Below are 21214 nucleotides of genomic sequence, written 5' to 3'. Positions count from 1 at the left end.
TGAGTTGAACTTCGCCTTTTGTTACATCAGTAACTAGCTCTGTAATTTATTTAAATAATTGTATGTAACTACAGCTGGGAAACAATTAAGACGATTATTATTATTATTATAAAAATAGAATAAAATAAAAAGAATAAAATAGTGAGATGCATTGAACAACTGATACCACTTTGACGAACTTGCTTCACCATAACATCTGGTCAAGCAAGAGATCAAACAGGGTGGGTCACTTTCGGAAGGGGTGATACCATCAGTCCTCTTCTATTCTGCATCTCACTATTGCCATTATCCGTTGCGCTCAGAAATATTCGAGGGTACAACTGTGGCACCCCCGGAAACCGGAGGCACAAGGTCACCCATTTGTTTTATATGGACGATCTTAAACTTTATGCCTCTGGAGAGAAGGATCTCCATCAGTCTTTGAGGGTGGTGAAAGAGTACACGCATACTATCGGTATGAAATTCGGGATAGACAAATGTGCAATGGTCCATCTCAAAAGAGGATGATGCGGAGACTACAGAGAGGATGTGCAGCTCGTAGATGGAAGCATCCTACACCATCCGGATGCCGGAGAGACGTATACTTACCTCGGGGTGGAACAAAGCCACTCTCAAGAGGTAACAGCAGTGAAAAACTCTCTCCGTGGCAAGTATCACCACGAACTTCGAGAGATCTAGTCATCGGAAGTGTCGGGGAAGAACAAAGTATGTAACAGCAAATATGTTTGCCGCTCCAATCTTACTCTACTCGTTTGGAGTAGTGAAGTGGACTCGGGAGGAGTTGTATCAACTCGACGTCAAGACCCGAAAAATGATTCATCTCTATAGGAGTTTGCATCCCAAATCGTCCGTTCCACGGTTGTACATCCCCCGACAACAGAGAGGCCGTGGATATTTGAGTTTGGAGTGTCTACATGACAGAATGGTACTGGATACAGTCTGTAAAGTCGTCAGGAGTTCGGATCCCCTTCTCTACATGGTCCGTGACCTTGAGAGAGCAGGAATTGGAGCATTTCTCCTTAAGGCAGTTGCCCGAGCAGCTGATGAACTCGGTATAGTTTTCTACTCTGAACGAGGTGACCACAACTCTGTCACCGAGTTGGAACCCGTTCAGCAAAAAGCTCATATGAAAGCCGTAGAAATCACCTTACTTCTGCGGAAACACAAGGATAAGCCAATGAATGGGGTCTTCTACAATAACATTGGAGACCTTGGCTCACCAAAGCGCCTGACGTTCGCTTTTCTCAGGTCTAGTGGGCTGAAGTCGGTAATTGAGGGGTTCATTATGGCTTGTGAGGATGGTGTCTTCAACACCTTAGTCTACCGCAGTCGCGTGATGGGTATAGAGGTTCCTGACACAAGGTGCAGAGCCTGCTGCGGGACGGCCGAGACCCTAATACATTTGCTTTCAGCATGTCCAGCATATGCGGTCTTGGCCTATATCCATCGACATAACGCGGCCCTAAGAGTGCTATATTAACATCTACGTTATTGACGAGACACTGGTGTTGCCCTACGCTCCGGGGGATATTCAATCCGTTGTGGGGAACGAAAAGTTTCGAATTTATTGGAACTATTCGTTTCCTACCCTCAGACTCATACAAGCTAATAAGCCTGATGTAGTCTTTCTTGACTACCAGAGCAAAACGATATTTGTCGTGGAGTTTTCAGCTCCTGGCGAGACAAATATCGTCAGAAAAGAGGAGGAAAAAGGATAAAATATCGAGATTTTCTCTTCGAACTCCGTAGACTATATCCATATCACTCTGTCAAGATGATTGTTCTGATTATTGGAGTCCTTGGTGGAATGATGCCCTCTCAACTCTCGAATCTTAAAATCGTACCAGCTTGCCGCACTAAGGCAGTAATTTTAGCCGCACAAATGCAGAAGGCTCACTGCGCTTGTTCAGGGCACATGATTTTCGGACCCAATGATCACTTATCCTACGGAGTGGGGAGTGGTCACTGGTTAATAATGCTGGCGCGCCCTCCCGAATGTATCGGGGCTTCGGGGAATAGAGCCTGACCAGCGCACACTACGGTAAAAAAATATAATAATGATGATGTTTATTTGCATAATAAAATGAAATATTACAAAACAATGCAACATATTTGAAAGATTAAATACCCAGAAAAATCACAGAAGACGTTCAAACTGCTTGCACGTGATATAATGACACATTCAGGTAAAGTCATATTTGGGTTTTTTGATAAGTCAAATGTAGAGTGAATTTCACACTTCGGTAAATGACATAATTAGGAGGTACCCCTTTTTTTAAATACTCATTTGGAATTTAAGAAAAGTTGTCTAATGTCCATGATAATGTCCACGTGTCTTTACAAATATTGGTTTTAGAACCCATTTTTGAACCACATTTATGTATCTCTTCTTGACACAATCATTGAACTGATTTGATTTCATTTAGATTTTTGATACGTTTCTTTCCTGATTGGGGTTTTGTTCAAGAAAAGTAAATTTCACTATTTCATTTCAATTTAAACGATTCCAGTATCACACGTAGGTATATACGCTGCATTGGTAAAATCTGTCATGCACTGAAAAGGAGTGATAATCCGTAACCAGACTGTGGGTTATCAGTCGTTGAGTTCAGTAAATACTGCTGAACGAAAGAGTAGCATTTCCAAACATTATACGAGAAAAGTTACATAAAAATTTGTCAGACGTAATTCAATGTCCGTCATAATATTATTCAGGAAAGTAGATGTTTCTCTGCAGATAACTTGTATGCTGGGAAGGGTGATGTTTCTAATTTTCTATCTAATGATTTATTTTCTCGGTCATCACATTGATTTGATTTCTGTAAGATGAAAAGCGATTAGCTCTCTTGTAAGAAATAAAAATACCTCGAAAATAGTGTATGCAGTTCAACTTGAACATGAACTGAACCAAATTTAGTACGTAGAAGGTAATTCTTTAAAGTACTGGACAGTTGCTGGCCGCAGGTTTCCTTGTTCAGAAAAAAAAATCCACGGCTTTTGAAAGAGCCGAGGAAAACAATGAATGAAATATGATACATTGTATGTTTTTTTACCACTTTCATTTGTAACTAACATTACTGCAGTTTCGTCCTATAAGGACGAAAGACAGAAAGTTTCTCGTGATGATCTCCTACCATCCATCAATTAAAACAATAAATTATGTAGCCGGAAAAGCAACATCTGATAATTTATTATTCATAATTTATTATGTATTATTTATTATTTATTGTTTATCATTTATTATTTACTGGAATTGGCCACGGTGGTATAGTGCAGCCGACATACGATCGGAAGACCGTGGGTTCGATTCCTGCCTCGACCAAATATTTTTCTCGAGAGAATTTATCTGGTTGAAGCTGGGATGATTCTGCAACCGTGTTAGGAATCACACGTTGAAAGGTAAGACCTCGTTAGTCCTTAGCTCGCACAAGTTTCTCAACTTCTGAGAGTTGTTGTTCGTATGGGGGCGACAGCTGATTAACGGAAAAACAGATTTAAAACAGATTTATATATCATTTATTATGAATAGGGACCTGGTCTATTTAAATCAGAAGTAAGTCACAATATGAGAATGTTCAAACACAAAAAAAACACTTGACAATTCGAATATAGAAATTACCCTATTTGAGTTTTAGAATGTGGTCCTGCAACCTGGACTCGTTTTGTATATGTGACTTATCGAAAATATCAATAAAGAATGCATTATGAAGAATTCCGTAGATATACCCAAAAATCGTCTGTCACTTATATAGGTACTTCGACTGAATTCAATTGAGGTAGTTGTTGGTAAGATGATAGCTGGAAGATAATTTGGACAGAATCTGGATAGGCTGTCTATTATAGGAATTAGGATGGACAGCAGTTCTTATAGTAGTTCAATTTTACACCTTTACAAATCGGTACCCACCATATCCAATACGGACCAACGTTTTTATCATTTTAGAAAATTCATTTTCAAAAATATACAATCAATGGCCGAAACATTCCCTGCACATGACCATTTCTCCTACAAAGTGAACATTTTTGTGTTCAAGTTTCTGCAATCCATTGCAATTGAAGAACTTCACTGTGTGTTATATTTTTCATCTTGATATGCTTATATATTTCTTACTACTTTATCAATATCTAAGTAACTAACTATCAATAACTTTCCAACAATGTGGTCGTGTTTACTCGCTTCTGAAGTTGGAAAATCGTATTGAAGAAAAAAATTCACGTATTATCATTTGTTAAACATATTTCACTAATTTTGCAATATTTCTTACTCCAACCTTAAATCCATACCTACAGAAACTTTCTCCTAGTAAAATACTTGATGTAAATGTGCGAATGAGGACTACACTGAGAAACTCGACGAAAACATATTCAATCGCAGCTCTCTAATTGCGTTTAAAATATGTATAATGTTAAAGAAATCATGTTGAACCATAATAATCTGACATATTTATTGAAACTGCGCCCGCATAAGTCATTGATTCATTGTGATCATGCGGAGAAGTTGCTGTGCTGAGCCAGCGTTTGAAATTATTTTGGAGACTGCAACGTCGGCTGAGGACACAAACCCAGAGCGATTGCTTCACAGGATCAGCCAGGCTGCACTTAACCCGGGCCGCACTGCAGGATGCTAGATGGTCGCTTGGAGGGTGGATGGTAAAGGTGGATAGTGGAGGGGCAATGCATTCTGGACTCAGTGAAATGAAGCCAGTATCTAACTGACAGCGGAAAAGTAACAATCATGCCTCTCTTTAATAAATAAACAAAATCATTGAAACTAAACATTATAGAACATAAACGTTAAAAAAAAAGAGTTCCATATTATGAAAAAAGGATCTTGCTGTTGAGTTGTAGATGTTCCACCATACGAATCTAATGATTGTTGTTCCATAGAAAAGCATGACACATCAGTAGAATTTGACAATGATGAGTACTGGGTACCACTATCATACTCGTGGCTAAACTGAGGGGCTCCCACAGACAAATTTCTTTTTTCATATTAATTCAACATGAGGTCTTGAAATTTTCCACGGACTCAGCCTATGGTCTGGGCTTAAATCCCGCATATATGGAAGTAAACTCTTGAAGAAACACAAATCCGGATCATCTTCGGAGCTGATTTCTTTTTCCAGAAGTGCAAATTTTTCCTTAATGGGTCTGCTGGGTCCCAAATTGCCCTTCTTTTGTACACAGAACTTATTACGCTTTCCTCCATAGCTAGGCTAACCGGCTGGAATATCAAACACGACTAATTAGGTTGGATAGACGCCTGGGGTACCTTCGGATGGTTTCTTGAGGTTAGATGGTAATGGGGGGCCACTGCGGCTACCGTCGTTCTGTTACTCACGTTTATAAAGTGCAGGATGTTAGCCAGGCAGCTGTCTACCATCCACCATCCTACCAACCTTCCTGCAGTGCGGCCCGAGCTTTAGGGTGCGTTGATGAACCCAAGTGGAAGACTGATTCCAAACGGGTACACAGAAAACTGATGTATATTATTGTTATGGTTCATCAGCTTTATATATTAGTACAAAATCAGAAAATGGGCTCAGGAAAATATCAATAATACTTGAGAAAAAACTTTCATGAAGGAACTTTTGGAAAAGAGAACTGAAGAATTACTTCAACAGTGGAGATGGTATCAGAATAATTACTGGGCTACTCAATGGATATTGTCCATTCAGAAAACACCTAAGAAATACAGCTATATAACGAAGACCATAGCTGCAGGTTGTGCAACAGGAATACAGAGACCAGCTCGTCATGTTTTATGAGAATGTGCGGCACCGAATCACAGGAAGCTAACAATTTGTGTGTAACCAAAACTCTGTTCAGAACAATTTGATGAATATCTAACAAAAGATCTGTAAAAATTAGTACAGGAAACAAGATTGTCGGAATGGGTGTTTCCCAGAGACTTAAAAGAATAGAGTCAGGTGGCTCTCAAAGAGGCTTTCGAGTGAACTGATTCACATACAAAAAAATCAATACTGAAAGGGGTATATTGAAAGAATGAAAACAAGTTATTTCAATTAATTTGAACGAAATTTCAAATGCGATATCAGCCAATGGTCGACCAGAATTAAACTCAAATTGAATCCGGCAAAAGCAGTTGCTTTAGTCACTGGAAGTAATCGAAATGTTCAATCATCACTTGAAGGTGTAAATGTCGATATATAATGTTGAATGGAAATATTCATCACATTGTAAGTGAGATCAAGAAACTGGGAATAGATAAACATTTTACATTTGATAGGCAAGTCATTGAAAAGTACGTGTTTGTGATTCCAATTAAAATATATTGTGGGACATTATACTAATATATTTTAACAGATGATGTTAAATTGAAAGTTATAAACTCAGTTGTTTTGAGTCATATAGTTTTTGGGAGTATATGTAGTAAACTTTTATTACTTCAATGACTTCCTCAGAAACCAAGTGAAAATACTCCAAAACTTTTCTGTGCATTTCTGCTATTCACAACTTAAATGAAAAGAACACATAACTCTGCGTTACAATAGAATTCAACTACAGAACTCAACTCCACTACATGCAGTACTCATTTATAAAGTTGATAAAATTGGAAAGCCATAATATCTGAAAGAACTTCTCATGCTCTATGCCAAGGCTCGTTTTAAGACATTCGCATGTGCGAATGAAGGCTCTATATAGACTGAGAAACTCGACGAAAAAATATTTAATCGCAGCTCTCGGATTGAGTTTAAAATATGCATAAATAATGTTAAAGAAGTCATGTTACATTTTAGTCTGCCATATTTATTATAACCGCGTCCGCATAAGCCAGGGATTTATTGTATTCATGCGAAGAAGTTGCTGTGCTGAGCCCGCGTTGAAGTTTCTCCAGGAGACTGCAACGTCGGCTGAGGACACAAACCCAGAGCGATTGCTTCGCAAGATCAATTTATAGCAGGGTCGATTATGAATATATTATTGCGTATTTCAGTATGTGCTCATCAGCGAAATGACCTGCGAATAGACAAGACAATAGATTGTTTCTGTAGGCCAGACAATGAACGGTGCCCTTTTCAAACTTACCGCCGTACAGCGCTCTCGTACCTGTGCTCTCTCGGCCAGGTAAGACAGGTTGCGGGGCGCGGCGAGAGGCAGGTTGGAATGCGGTGGGGGGCGAAGCAGTCGCCACTAACTCTCGCTTAGTTCATCTCAAGAATCGAAACGGCGAATACGTCGCGAGTCGTTTCTTCCGCGAAACACCTCTTGTTTATGTGTGTTATTCAATCGAATCTGGCCGTGGACCCGTAACAGACGAGTGCTCGATGAACTGAAAGTATTGGGAACGAGTTTGGTGAATAATCGGTGCGAGTGTGTGTAGCGAATGTTATGTTTGTGACCGCAACTACGGATTACAAATACAGGCTGGTGGCTCCTGCGAGAGCAGCATAAGAATATACTTATTTCCCGCAGGTATGTGGAATGAACACGTAGTATTCCGCCCATGTATCCCGTGTGCTGCAAACTCGCACACTTTTTCAGTTGGCAGAACTTCTTTCTCTCTCTCGGCCGAAATCCGTGACATTGCTCAAATATATTGAGCCATGTGTTCGCGGCATACGCGTATTCGGCTCTGAAGCTATTCCATCTTTGAATTCCGCTGTTTTTGCCCGCCCTCCGAAAATGCCATGCCCGAGTTGTTTACTAGCTTACTTCTGGACCAGGATTTGTGTTCAGGAGGGGTTTCGAAACGGGCAGGGAAATACTTGAGGTATAGTGGAAAATCCGTGATGTAATTGGAGGGAAATTAATTTGGTGATACTGAAAGTATTGTGGTTAACAGAAAATTGTCATGCAATACTGTTCAGAAAAGTAGTACTTGAAATACAAACAATTTCACTACAGATGTGTCAATGATCGAAATTGATAATATGGTATATCGTTTAGGATATACCTTGAATCATCTGTGATCCGGATAAATTGTAATGTTTTTTACTAAGTATATCATTCATGAAATGAAATATGAGTTTTTTTGCATGTCTAACAAGTCAAGTACTGGAAAGCTCTCAATTCAAATGAAACGTGGAAACATTTATCAGCAATCACTTTCATTTTCAGTAGGTATATATTGATATTTTATGGTTATTGTGTTAAATTAACTTCATCAGATACATATATTGGTATATGTGGTAGATATTCATATATATTTTAGTAAATCTAGAGACTAAATATTCATATTGAACCTGAAATGGTTTTGAAACCGGCAATGATTTTGAGGAAATAATTCGTTGTTTATATTTTTAGGAAATCAATATAAATGAAGTTTTTTTCAAACTAAGAACTTACGGTAGATCTATAAATTAGTATCTCCACCTTCTATTAGTTCCAATTCCGATTTATTTGTTTTAAACATCTGCTAAGAGTTAAGAAATGAGAAAAGTGGATTTTATGTATATCGGTTCAAATTACGCGCTATTTTTCCTCCCATGGCCCCACAAAGTTTTTGACATTTCACAACTTTCTCCAGATACTATTTCATCTTCTGGATCTTCTCGAAACTTAACTTAACATTAAAAAGAGGAATATTTCATGGAGATATCAATTTTTAGAAACAAAAACATCACATTAACCTCGACATTAACGAAATGAATTACGATGTGAGTATTATCTGCGGTCGCTGAGATTTTGAGAATCTCGAAAACGGCACCGTCAAAAGAATCCCGTGAATTGGGAACCATTACAAACAATTTTAAAGAGTGGCCGCAGTGGTAGAAGTTATGGAGTATGTTTTCAGAGAGGCTAGTAGAGCTTTTGTTCTGGTTATTAGCGAGCCTATGTCAAGGGATGCTTTTTGGGCATCCAAAGAAGTGGCACTTCATGCTTTGACGATGTATTGACTTTAGTCCAGTCGAGATAATCGAAAATGAAGTAGTTAGTTTAGAACTGAAAATTGGTACAGACCTGGAAAGTTTTCTGAAGGTCAAGAAAGACTTCTTCAACTTGCGATATTCAGCAATGAGGTTTTTTAGAATAAACCGTAGACAAGGAAAATGTAATAAATTTTTGAACTTTTTAGCACACATGAATCATCTGTTTTGACTGGACTATTGTTGATACTGGAATATGTTCCATAAAAGTTTCAGAGTGATTATTTGTCGTTCACGTTTTCTTTCGAATACGGGATCATTCGACTATTACCTTTTGGAGACAGCATTGAGTGATTAGACGAGTTTGTAAAGCGATTAATCTCCACTAGGTATTGAGTATTACAAGAAAGAAAATGCCGAACTTTTGTGATTTGTATATTTCTTTACCACAATTTAACAACTATCTTGTTGATGAAGTGAATTATTCTTGAAAAGTGATTCAGGAACTTCACTTCTAAGAGGTAGGAAAAAACTGGTTGAATGAAACTAATTGATTTTTCAACATCTCGTATATTGATGATATGACGAATATGACAGTATCTACTTTATCAATGAAAATAGTTCTGAATCTGTATATTAGAGATAGAGTGAAAATGAACTCAATTATACAATGATTTATAATAGTGGCAAAGGTTTTCATAATGTACTGTTGTGATTATAGTCTATTCATCATTCAATTTTCAGTTAAAGTAGAACATTGAGTATTAGGTGAAAACTGCATAGAAACGTTTCACAGTGTATATTGATAAAAAACCAAAATTCCCAGCTCAGTGAAGATTGGTTCACATCAAATATATTTTTATACAAGAAATTTCAATACTTCGCTTGATAACTCATTGCACCGTATCGAGTATGTTATCTCAAAGTAAAAATGAAACTCATTATCACGAACTATTCACATTCCTTTTCTCTCCAACCTTGATCAATATGATCAGTTCTAAAACAATGTAATTGAGAGCTAGATATGGTATTCACAACGAATATAGGTTGACCATTTATGATAATGATTTATACATTTCATTTCTATTTAACACACTCTCGAATCCACACGTTCATGATGATCTGGAACTTCGACTGAATTGATTCGGTGTTGAAACTGACTATGTCAATAATGGTGTTATATATCAGTCACCACTAACACAATAATTAGCATAATAATTTGAATAAATACATCTACTTCTCAACTGTTGCAATGTTTTTCATAAACAATTCAACCGTTTTCAATACATTTTTGACTGCTTTTTTTCGTATTTCGGCGTAACATAAATAGTTGGATACTAATTAGATAGTATTATTTACATTCAGCAAGATCAGAATAAACAATTTACTCTGAGGAGCCCCTGATAATAAAATTTGGCACTACTCAAAAATGTAAACTAATATTTCCAATATATTCCAGGATGTGCGAGCGATAACCAAAATGATCCCTGCGATGGCCGTGCTGTGGTTGGCAAATCTGCTGATACTGGCAGCTGCAGGAGCCGAATATGCCCGAGATTTGGAAGTCTCAGAAGGCGCCCCGGTAGGAACGAAAATAGGCTTCATAGGAGACGGAGCTTCTCCCGATAGCGGCCCACCGTACCTGATTGTACCCGTCGGTAGTTTCGTCGATACCGATCTCAGCATCGACCAGAACACGGGAGAAATAAGGACAAAAGTACCGCTGGACAGGGAAACACGCGCGAGCTACTCCCTTGTCGCAATCCCCATCAGTGGCGACAATGTGAAAGTGCTGGTGAAAGTATTGGATGAGAACGACAACGCTCCTACTTTTCCCACACGCGTGATGCACATCGAGTTTCCGGAGAATACGCCTAGAGACGTGAAAAGAACCCTGCACCCGGCTAGGGACTTGGATCTGGACATTTTCAACACGCAGAAGTACAATATCATTTCTGGAAACACTAACAACGCGTTCAGACTGTCTTCCCACAGAGAACGAGACGGAGTTTTGTACTTGGATTTACAAATCAACGGATATCTCGACAGGGAGACTACTCCATCGTACATTTTAGTCATAGAAGCGCTAGATGGGGGCACACCCCCACTTCGAGGAGAGATGACGGTGAACATCACCATCCTGGATGTAAATGACAACCCTCCAGTGTTCAACCAGAGCCGGTATTTCGCCACCGTTCCAGAAAACGCTACCATCGGAACTAGCGTTTTACAAGTGATCGCGACAGATGCAGACGCTGAAGAGAACAGCCAGGTGGAATACTCTATCAACAGAAGGCAGAGTGACAGAGATAGTATGTTCAGAATAGACGCTTCATCCGGACTGATTTCCGTCAACAAGCCGCTGGATTTTGAGATCAAAGAGCTACACGAGCTGGTTATAGTGGCGAAAGATCACGGTTTGCAGCCTCTGGAAACTACCGCGTTTGTTTCTATCAGAGTGACAGACGTTAACGACAACCAACCGACCATCAACGTTATATTCCTGAGCGACGATGCCACTCCCAAAATCAGCGAATCTGCTCAGCCAGGAGAGTTCGTTGCAAGGATCAGCGTCCACGATCCTGACTCTGCAGCTGACTACTCAAACATAAACGTCACCCTCCGTGGGGGTGATGGCCATTTCGGACTGACAACCAGGGATAATATCATTTATTTGGTAATTGTGTCACTGCCTTTGGACAGGGAGTTGCAGCCAAACTACACCCTCGACGTGGTGGCTACAGACACTGGAACTCCTCCTCTTCACGCCTCAAGAACAATCAACCTGCAAGTGACCGACATAAACGATAACGCGCCAGAATTCCAAAAGGAGATCTATCACGCCAACGTTATGGAAGTATCAGATCCCGGCACTTCGGTGATACAGGTCGTGGCTACGGACAAGGACGAGGGGAACAACAGTGCGGTTACGTATTCTCTCCTGGAATCTCCGGAGACGCATTCCGGATGGTTCCAGATTGACTCGCGGAGTGGTTTGGTGACTACCCGGGCACATGTGGATTGTGAAACAGATCCTTCACCTCGGCTGACAGTGGTGGCCACTGATAGTGGGTTTCCGCCATTATCTTCTTCGGCGACAGTGTTAGTGACCATTCATGATGTGAACGATAACGAACCGATCTTTGACCAGAGTTTCTACAACGTTTCCGTTGCTGAAAATGAGATAGTAGGGCGTTGTATTATTAAGGTAGGTGTGTTTTTGTATTTTAAGGGAGGGCAGGCGTGATTTTATTATCATCTATGATTTCATAAGTATATGCGGGATGCAGGAGAGGGTCATGTTTTTTTTATATTATTTCTGGTTGAAGTAACAAGCAAAAAAAGAGTATCATTAATTAAAGTTGAGCATTAAATGATGGTGTTCAAACCTAATGAATATTTATGGACTGACCCGTTACTTTGAAAATTAATAATGCTCTCCATGATAACAATTGAAAAATTTTCACATTTTTTTTTATTCTAGGCGCGTTTCGCTAACATCGCAGCTTCAATAACATGGATAGATTTGAATCCATATAAGAATTTGACACTCGTGTTGATTTCAAATATTGCAGAGGACTTTTTGTTTGTTGTTTAGAAATCGTTTCACCTGCAATTTTCGTCTCTGAAGCATCAAGAGCTTATTGCGTAAACTCATTCCAAGTACTAGTTTGTGCAGTTTGATAGATATTTCGAGAAATCGTAAAAACCATTAAAATAATTTCGAATTTTTCATAAATCTTCAAAATGGAGATGATATCATTCATCAGAAAAGGGATTGTGGATGATACTCTGTCGTAATCATTTCACAGAACATCGCTAACTTGATTAAGTACTTAGTCGAAAGAATTTTTTTTTGAAATGATTCATATCAAATTCAGTTCCTTATATGTATCGTAAATAATATAGCCAAGACGATGATATGCTTCAATTAGTAGTGATGTGAGTACTTTTCAAAATATACCGAGATTTTATAATATTATTTATAACCTTCAAGGTTTTTGGACACGTTTGTTGAATCTTTGCCTTCGTTTAATGAGGAAACGGAAAAACTTCGGCATACTCCCAAATTTGATACTATATAAATCAAATTATAAAATTCCTCAATCAAATATATCTCCAAGATAATTGATACCTTTGTGATCTAATTCCACATTATGATTATGAAATAACGCGTAAGAATTTCAATATTATACTTTTTATAACTCTCTGATATAATGAGTATATTCGAGAGTATAATTTGGTGAGTTCAAAACTGAAATATCGGCAATATGGAATCCCATACATAATTAATTTATCGCCGTTATCGAAATATTTCATAAGAAATGTTTAAAATTCCCAATATTTGGCATTTATTTTCAAATAAATTTGAATAATTTTGAACTGATATATTAATTTGATATGCAAATTGCTAAATGCATTCAATGTCAACGAATATGATATGCATTAGCGCAAACAACTAGGCCCTGACATTCCTGATATTGATCAAGTTACTAATAAAATATCATGCACTACCAAAAAAATTTCATTTTCTTTCTTCTGTAATGTCGAATGGTTGCATAAGTGACGCTATGAATTTGAATGGATTCCTTAAAATAGACATCAGTAATGTCAATGATATTATAAATCATTATAATATGCCCACTGGGAATTTTCGGCCCAGATCTCATTATCGTGATATTTACTATAATCCACAATTATTGAAATATGTAAGAAATTTGATATTTGCATATTTATCTTTGACACATTCGAATTTATCTAGAAAAATACCTATTACTTATAGGGAAATTATTGATTACTTGAAATTTCAAATGTCATTTATAAAAAAAATTTAAAAATGTTTTTTTCAGTACAATTGAGAATATATCATTGTCAAAATCCTTAGGCTTGATACATAACTGTAATACCATCAAAACTTTGAAATATTGCAATATTTATATATACTGTCAATTCTCGTACTGGCAATTGCAGCTTTCATTGCAAAACTGCATTCCCTTATCATCAATTATAAATTAGAAATAGTGATAATGTTTTAAAATGTTTAATAAAACTCTACCTTGAAACGTTGGAATGGATCTCGTGAACCAATTATAAGAATCTAGATAAAAACCACTTGCGGAAATAATTATATGTCCATCAACGCTGGCAAATTTGATATTATGTAATACACCCAAGTAATCAAGAAGGAAGAAATAGTCTATTATAAAATTCCGTTGATCAAAGACTCCAAGTCACGAAATCCATGATCAATTATTATTATTCCATTATAGAAAATTCGATGAGTGTCCCGAAGGAAGCAACTGAATTACATATGAATACTATTTCTTCCACTTTTAATTATTGGTTTGAATTGTTTGAAGTGTAGAAGATTTAGGTATCTTGACTTTATTAACATTTTTTTTAGTATTTCGAAATGACATCATGTAATGAATATTAAGTACTCTGAATGTTGTAACCAAATAATGTCATTAGATAACAACGAAGGGGCGAGTGTGTTTTGTATTACATTGTTGGTACCACACCACGTGGTGATCGGTTTTCATATTTTGATTAGAAGCTCTAGTCGATGAGATGGTTCAAACTCGGTATCTAAATTATTTCGACAAGTGACTTGACAGTTATGACGCAAATCATGATTGCCAACAATGAAATATAAAATCCGACCACTACTTAGTTCTTATCAAATATGGTCAATTGTTTCTTTCTCAATGAAAATATCGTAGAAATATTGGTTAGTTTCTTCTTCAGCTCCCGTATTTTTAATGATCTCGAAGTTCAACACAATTTTCTGAATTTTACTCGCCATTTAGCGGTTTTGTATGCGTGAGCTGAAATCCTGAAGATATTTTGTAATATAAACACCATTCTTACGTAAAATTTATTCATGATCTCTTTTATTTTCCTTCAATATAACATGCACATGAGTTACGTACGAGAAGTTTTCTTGGCAGGTCGTATTCACTTCCTTTTCGATATTGCTTATTTGAAAGTGTGAAATACTGATGTTCTAGGTTTTTCTAAGATTTTTTCTGAATCTTTTGCCAATTTCTTATTCATGTATTTTGTTGATTCATAAACTTAGATAAATAAGCGAAATTGAATTCTCATCAGTATTCATTATTTGAGTAGAAAAGTTCCGTACTTATCTAGCAAACTCGATGTGTTCTTTGTAATGTCGTTTCCTCAGAATTGTTTAAATCAGTAAAATATCAGTCAAATATTTTTAAGTTCTAATGGTCGATTGAATCCTTCAAATTTTTGGACGGATCTCTCCGAATCAAAAGAGTCATAAATTTGAAAATTTATCTGATGATAAATATGTGATCAATTCAATAGAATCTTATTTGGTCCTTTGTTATGCTGTCAAACAGGTTAGATACAAATTCACAAACTGTGTGAACCGTAAAAAAACAAAGCCGATTTGGAGTTCACTCAAATTGACAGAACCTGCTAAAGGCATAGACGAATGTCTAGAAGAAGCGTTATTATACTTTTTGAAAATATGGAATCTGTTTATGCAGTCAACTCACCCAGAAATAACATTATATAACTTGAAAGCTATTAACGAAAGTTATTTTTCTTTTTTTATTCTTACAGTTCTTACAGTAGATTCGTATTCCTTTTCTTTCAACTCACGGGCTTTTGTGTTTTCTTTTATAGTATGATATTCAATCGAAAAATTATATCTAACAATGAAGAGTCGACACTTGATGAAAATCCCCAACGTATCCGAAATAAGAGTAGAATTGATTAAAGACAGTACAGCAAAGGTAACAGTCCCTCCGATTTATTTTTTTTTCTGGAATGCCATATTGTTTTGACTCTGCTACAATTGACCACCTACAAAATCTGAGCCGTTTGTTCAGGAGATAAGATAAAAATACATCCCGAAATACAGTATTTCAAATTTGAGTACACCAATCATTGAAAAAGATACGGGTGCTTGACGCCCTATATTTTTACTTTTCGCAGATAATAACTCGAGAAGAATCAAGCAAACAGTTATCGAGCCCTTTTTCAATCGAATTCCATTACAGCCGTGTACAACCAGATTAATGGGTTTTTCAAAACCTAATCAGGAAAGAGTAACTTCTTTAACCAACATTACGGTTATTGAAAAATTCAATATCATTTTTTTCTCTCGAGTATAATAGATTTTCGTCACGTCCATATTGGCTAACTAAAATAGAAACAGGTTTTTAATTTAATTGTTTTTGTATGGTCAACGGTACACCCGAGTCTCTAGATGAGTTTGCGAAATGATCGTGCCTTCGTTCAATTGTTTTTTCCATATCACAGCCTTTGTGATGCCATCACGGGCAAGCGGATTGCATTCTTCTCTTATTGACTGGAAAGTGTCGAACGCAATAATTTGGATATCTTAGCATTGATACGCGTCCGGTCATTGAACTAGTCCGAGGATTGATATACAACATAACAACGCCGTGTCGCGTTTAGGTGTTAGGACATTCCGTGAAAGACCTTGACCCATCTGTTGCTCTCTTTTTACTGCTGTAGATTCGAGTATAGGATTATTGGAAACGTTGAAAGGGGAGGGCAAAACTTTGAAATTGAAGAACAAGAAATCAAGATTTGGAAGCGGCTTACAGAATTAATAATAATTTATGCAAATTAATTGAAAGCAATGGAGACAAAACGTCAGTGTTGAATAGATCAGGAGTGTATAAGTTGACTCGTGTTTCTTGTGCAAAACTTTATATTGGCCGAACAGGGAGAACCTTTTCCCTAAGAATGAAAGAACATAGGAGTAGTTTAATGAATGTGAAGACCAATTTGCAAACCATCATTTGGTAGAGGAACATGAGTTCAACAACGACTATGATTTATAACAGTTGGAACTTAGTCTTTTAGAATGCTTGGAAATTATTAGATTCAAAAATCGAATTTACTGTACGACAAAAAAAATTGGATCCAAAAAAACTTATACAAACATGGTACTGATGTTATATAAACAAACTCAAGATATATTCTGAATGCAGAGTTAGTATCTTTTCAAAAAACTGGAAAAACGATGTGAAAATGTGAAAGCTGTCAAATGAAATTCATAAATCATTATAAAGTAATTGTTCCACTATTTGAAATGAATTTAATAACTGAATGATTCAATGAAACGCAGATCTGGAAACTCTGGCTTAGAATGAATTCAAAACAATTTTCTATCATAAAATAATAACTGGAATGTATGCACAGTTAGGTAATATACAGCTTTTGTATCTCATGGAAAATAGCAGTTACGTAGTTTTACAACTAATCTGAAAACTGATTCGATAATATATAAGTTGGTATTTAGCAAAAACCATCCAATAAATATCACAAAAAGGCACATGAAAAAGAATATGAATATTGACAAAAAAGTAGCAATACATGATAATTGAAATATCTGAAGTATATCATATAAATAATCTTTCAAACTGTGGTTGTTTTTTTAAACAGGAGATTATTGGTCAAAATATTTGAATTGTTCCAAATGAAGAACACCTTTCTTGAAATCAATGTTCCTGCAATGAATAAATAGTGGAAATAGTGAAAGCTTTTTATTCTACACTACATATTCAAAACAACTTCCATTTATAGTACATCCACATGGATAACATTGAATTTCTCGCTGAGAACTTGATTACGTTATCGTGTCGTATTCAAAGATATTCGTCTCTTAAAGGTATAATATTCCACGGATGGTCATCAAGTTCAAGATTAAGTTGGCGTTTATTGTTTGTTTGAATAAAAGTTAACAGCTCAAACACTAGAGAGTAAGACTCTCGTAGAATAATTCTAAAATTATAAATAGCAACAATTTGTGATAACATAACAAATAAATAACATTAAACAGACTAAACAAAAGTTTCCATTTTTCACAACTGTTTCGTATAACCCTCGTAGAGTAAGTTCTTCAATCATTCTAGAGTTATGAATACGAACAATGAAAGCCGTTCGAAATTGGTTGATTTGTGGTCACAAATGTCCTATTAAAATTGTTACATAAATGGTGTGAACTACCTTCGTAGGTCAAAATCCTCGTCGCCATAGGAGGTCATACCTGTTTAGAGCGATGCCGGAGATGTTTCGTTTTATTCATAAGAGAAATGACGAGAAATAAATTACAGTTGGAGAATGTTATTGGAAAAGTCAAAAAATACTAGTCAAAGTTTATTTCAAACTTGAATGATGTGTTCCTATTTCTTTGGAGTGTTTAGAAGCTGGATGAGATACATGAATTTTTTTTAATTTAAATTATTCAAAGATAGGTATGATCCAAAAAAACTACAGAAGTAGTTTATATTTTTGGTAGTAAAATCATAAATTATCCCAAGCATATTCCCTGAAATGAAAAAGAAGGTGTGCGTCTTGGGACGTACACGTTACTGTATTTCTGAAATATTCTAAAGTGAGAATTAATGATAGGGGCGATATTATCACAGTTGAAAGTGAATTTGCCATTCGATGCGAATTATATGTAAAAATTATTGTAGCTATACTTATTGTTGTAAACAATAAGTTCGAATTCCACTATAAATATTCTCAAAAATATAATGTGTTGTAATATCAGTAATGTGTTGTTGTAATGTGATTAAATCTGATGAAATGTTTTGAGACAAAAGAAATTTGAAGCTTATTCGTTATAAGGGAGTGTTATAGCGGTTATAGTCCAAGAGACGGGGTTGCCAGACCTTCCTTATCATTTAAAATATATAACAGTTTCTCATCACATCACTCTAAACAGGTAGGAACTATATACTATGAAATTTGGATCATCCTGGTTTTGGCAGATAACGGGAAACAAAAGCGAAAAGACTCCTCTCTTGATATCCTCAAAAACTTTAATAAAATATAACTGTTTTACGACAGCATATAAAAGCTGAATTTCATATATTTATGTCATTTGTGTAACTATGTTTCCCCAATAGTATTTTAGTTTTTTCAGAATAAATTCGGTTTTGGTTTTTTCGAGATTTTTCCCAAATCGATTCAGAACTATTCCTGAACGTTAATCAGTTCGAATATTGGAGTAGGAACTGGTTAGAACCTTCGATTCGCATATGCGCATCACTGTGATTTTACCATTTGTGTTGTTAAAATGATAGATGATAACCCTCACCTCGAAAAACTTGAAACATGCTTTTTTCTGGTTTGCTTACTTACAGTTCATGATTCAGAAAATATCAAGTGACGTATTCGTGAGATCTCGTCAAAATAACAATGTTTTTCGAAAAATCATTTGTTTTCGAATGATTGTTGAAATTGTTGAAATTTTTCAAAACATTGTTGGTTTTTGTTTTTTGAAAATTTTGTTATTTGTATCTCGAAAACGAATGATGGAGTTTTTTCCCAACACCAAATCGTTATTTCAACAAAAACTTGTTTATTTTGACAAGATCCACCATATAGTTACTTAGTTTTTGTAATGTTCTCAGTAACTTCACACATAGCCCCCTAGGAGCTATGTAATATGCATCGATATAGAAAATTGTAAATATCTCGAAAACGATCACCTCCAGTGTTATTAAGGAAGTGTACATTTTCTACTTGAAAATGGTGTGGGAATTAGGTTTTCTCATGAAAAGTATCAGAAGTTCACTGTCAAAAAAGTTGGAGCATTTTGAAATAAATAATGACAGCGTACCATCTAGATGTTGCATGGAAGTTAATCCCAAATTATGATTTACCACGTCAAAAGAACCCGGGTAATAAATATCATGCGAATAACTTATTTTTTGCGAAAGTTATTTTCAAAAAACGAACAAAAAAATTAATTTTAACACCCTGTATTTACGAACGAAGAATTTCCGAACACAAGTTTATATAGACTTTTTTTACTTAAAATTGCCTCTGGAATACGTGACTTGAATATTTTAACGTAGTTAATTTGCACCCTGTATATAAAATTAAGCTTTTATACTTATAACGTAAGTACAATCATGCTGGCGAAGGGTTTCCACACTTTTGCTATTCGATACCTGCATTATACATTCTGTAATAAGAGAAGTAAATTTATTCATTAATTTTATCTCATTTGTTTTCATTTGTTAATCTTTGGAATGGAAAAATGCGAAATTCAATATCATTTGTTGAAATGTTTGACAAAACCATTAACACTGAATGTCAATATTTCTCTTGACTTTTCTTCGTAGGTATTTTTTGTCATTCTACCGATTTCGGATGGAGACCAAAATAACTCATTTGTCACACATTGAAGGTTTCAGTTGATACGGTTGGTTGATACGGTGGAGGACGTGAAAGATTCGCTCTGGTGCTATTTTAGTTCCAAAAATGAAACGTTTTCGATATCTTCTTTCATTTCAGATAGATTCCTGATAGAAACTTATATATTCGATGTACTGAAAACTAGATTCGAATCTTCTTGGAGTGGCCTGACTAAAAGATAAAAAATATCTTGCGAGAGCCATTGACTTTTTACTTCAATTCATGTGTATCACTAGAGAAATTGGTATAAGAAGGTCGATTGTGAATGTTGTTGAAGATTTACCGAACAAGTCTTTTCCCGTGAGCAAGTTGCAGAGAAAGTTTAGGTGCATCAGCTCTTTAAATCAATATGCAAATCGTTTAGCATCCTAGAAAATTCCGCGCCGTTCATGTCTCGGACAGCGAGTTGATGTAAGAGAGCCCGTCTGGAATATTTTACATAAACGCGTAAAAAATAGGATTCAGCTTTCTCGCTAAATCGAATGGCGGTCTGCATCCGACTACGCATTTTGTCGAGTGGCTTTCCAATCGGTTACAATTTGAGATTATCATTCAAATGTAATTGATTGGCAGGTCATATGGTTTCGGAAATTCTGAATGTGGTTTCTCATAGTGTTCATAGTTTATATATATATATACAAGTATTCAAACGATAAGGTTAGAATTATTGTTTTTTTTTAAGAATTTTGGAAGAAGAGAACATGACCGAACATGACCGAACATGACCGATCACAGCGCGGGAACTCCCGAATGCAGTTTCGGTTTCGGTCGTAGTTTCGGCAGGTTTGCCGCCGAAACCGAAACTAAACCGAAACCCGTTTTTTTGCCGAAACTCGACCGAAACCGTATACCTGTATGGGTGGTACACCTGTATGGTTTACCTGTATGGTATATCTATATAGCATAAATAGCGTTAGCTTCGCGTTAGTTTCTAGTTTAATCTTCCTCTTCAAGATGATCACTTGGTGATCGAAACACGTGTCGATTTGTTAAAAATAACGATTTGGTGTTGGGAAAGAAACTCCAGTAATATTCATTACTACACCAAAGGTTCCAAACAGTGCATAATAAGTATCATAATTGTTTGAATTGAAGGGGTTATATTTTTAGGAGTGATTTATTTTTTGGGAAAGAAAGTTTTTGGCTTTCTACTACTCCTT

At 36.2% G+C, this 21214-nt stretch overlaps 1 protein-coding gene across 2 annotated transcripts in view; it reads left to right on the top strand.

Annotated features, from left to right (window-relative positions):
- ds (dachsous cadherin-related 1) overlaps positions 1-21214 on the top strand; it is a 456386-nt gene that overhangs the window by 18811 nt on the left and 416361 nt on the right. The window contains exons 1-2 of one of the 2 annotated variants that reach the window (XM_074181623.1): positions 7165-7437; positions 10291-12039. In XM_074181623.1, coding sequence (XP_074037724.1) covers positions 10312-12039 — 1728 coding nt within the window. In that variant the 5' untranslated portion in view covers positions 7165-7437; positions 10291-10311. Of the gene's footprint in view, positions 1-7164; positions 7438-10290; positions 12040-21214 lie in introns of those variants that run through there. The other variant, XM_074181624.1, reaches the window with a different exon arrangement.

This window comes from Leptinotarsa decemlineata, unplaced genomic scaffold (genome assembly GCF_025532065.1).
Source record: "Leptinotarsa decemlineata unplaced genomic scaffold, Ldec_3_MD MMD2_tig00026314_RagTag_RagTag, whole genome shotgun sequence".
Classification (NCBI taxonomy): domain Eukaryota; kingdom Metazoa; phylum Arthropoda; class Insecta; order Coleoptera; family Chrysomelidae; genus Leptinotarsa; species Leptinotarsa decemlineata.
The sequence above is the reverse complement of the archived record's forward strand: the minus strand, read 5'-3'. Positions and strand labels throughout refer to the sequence as shown.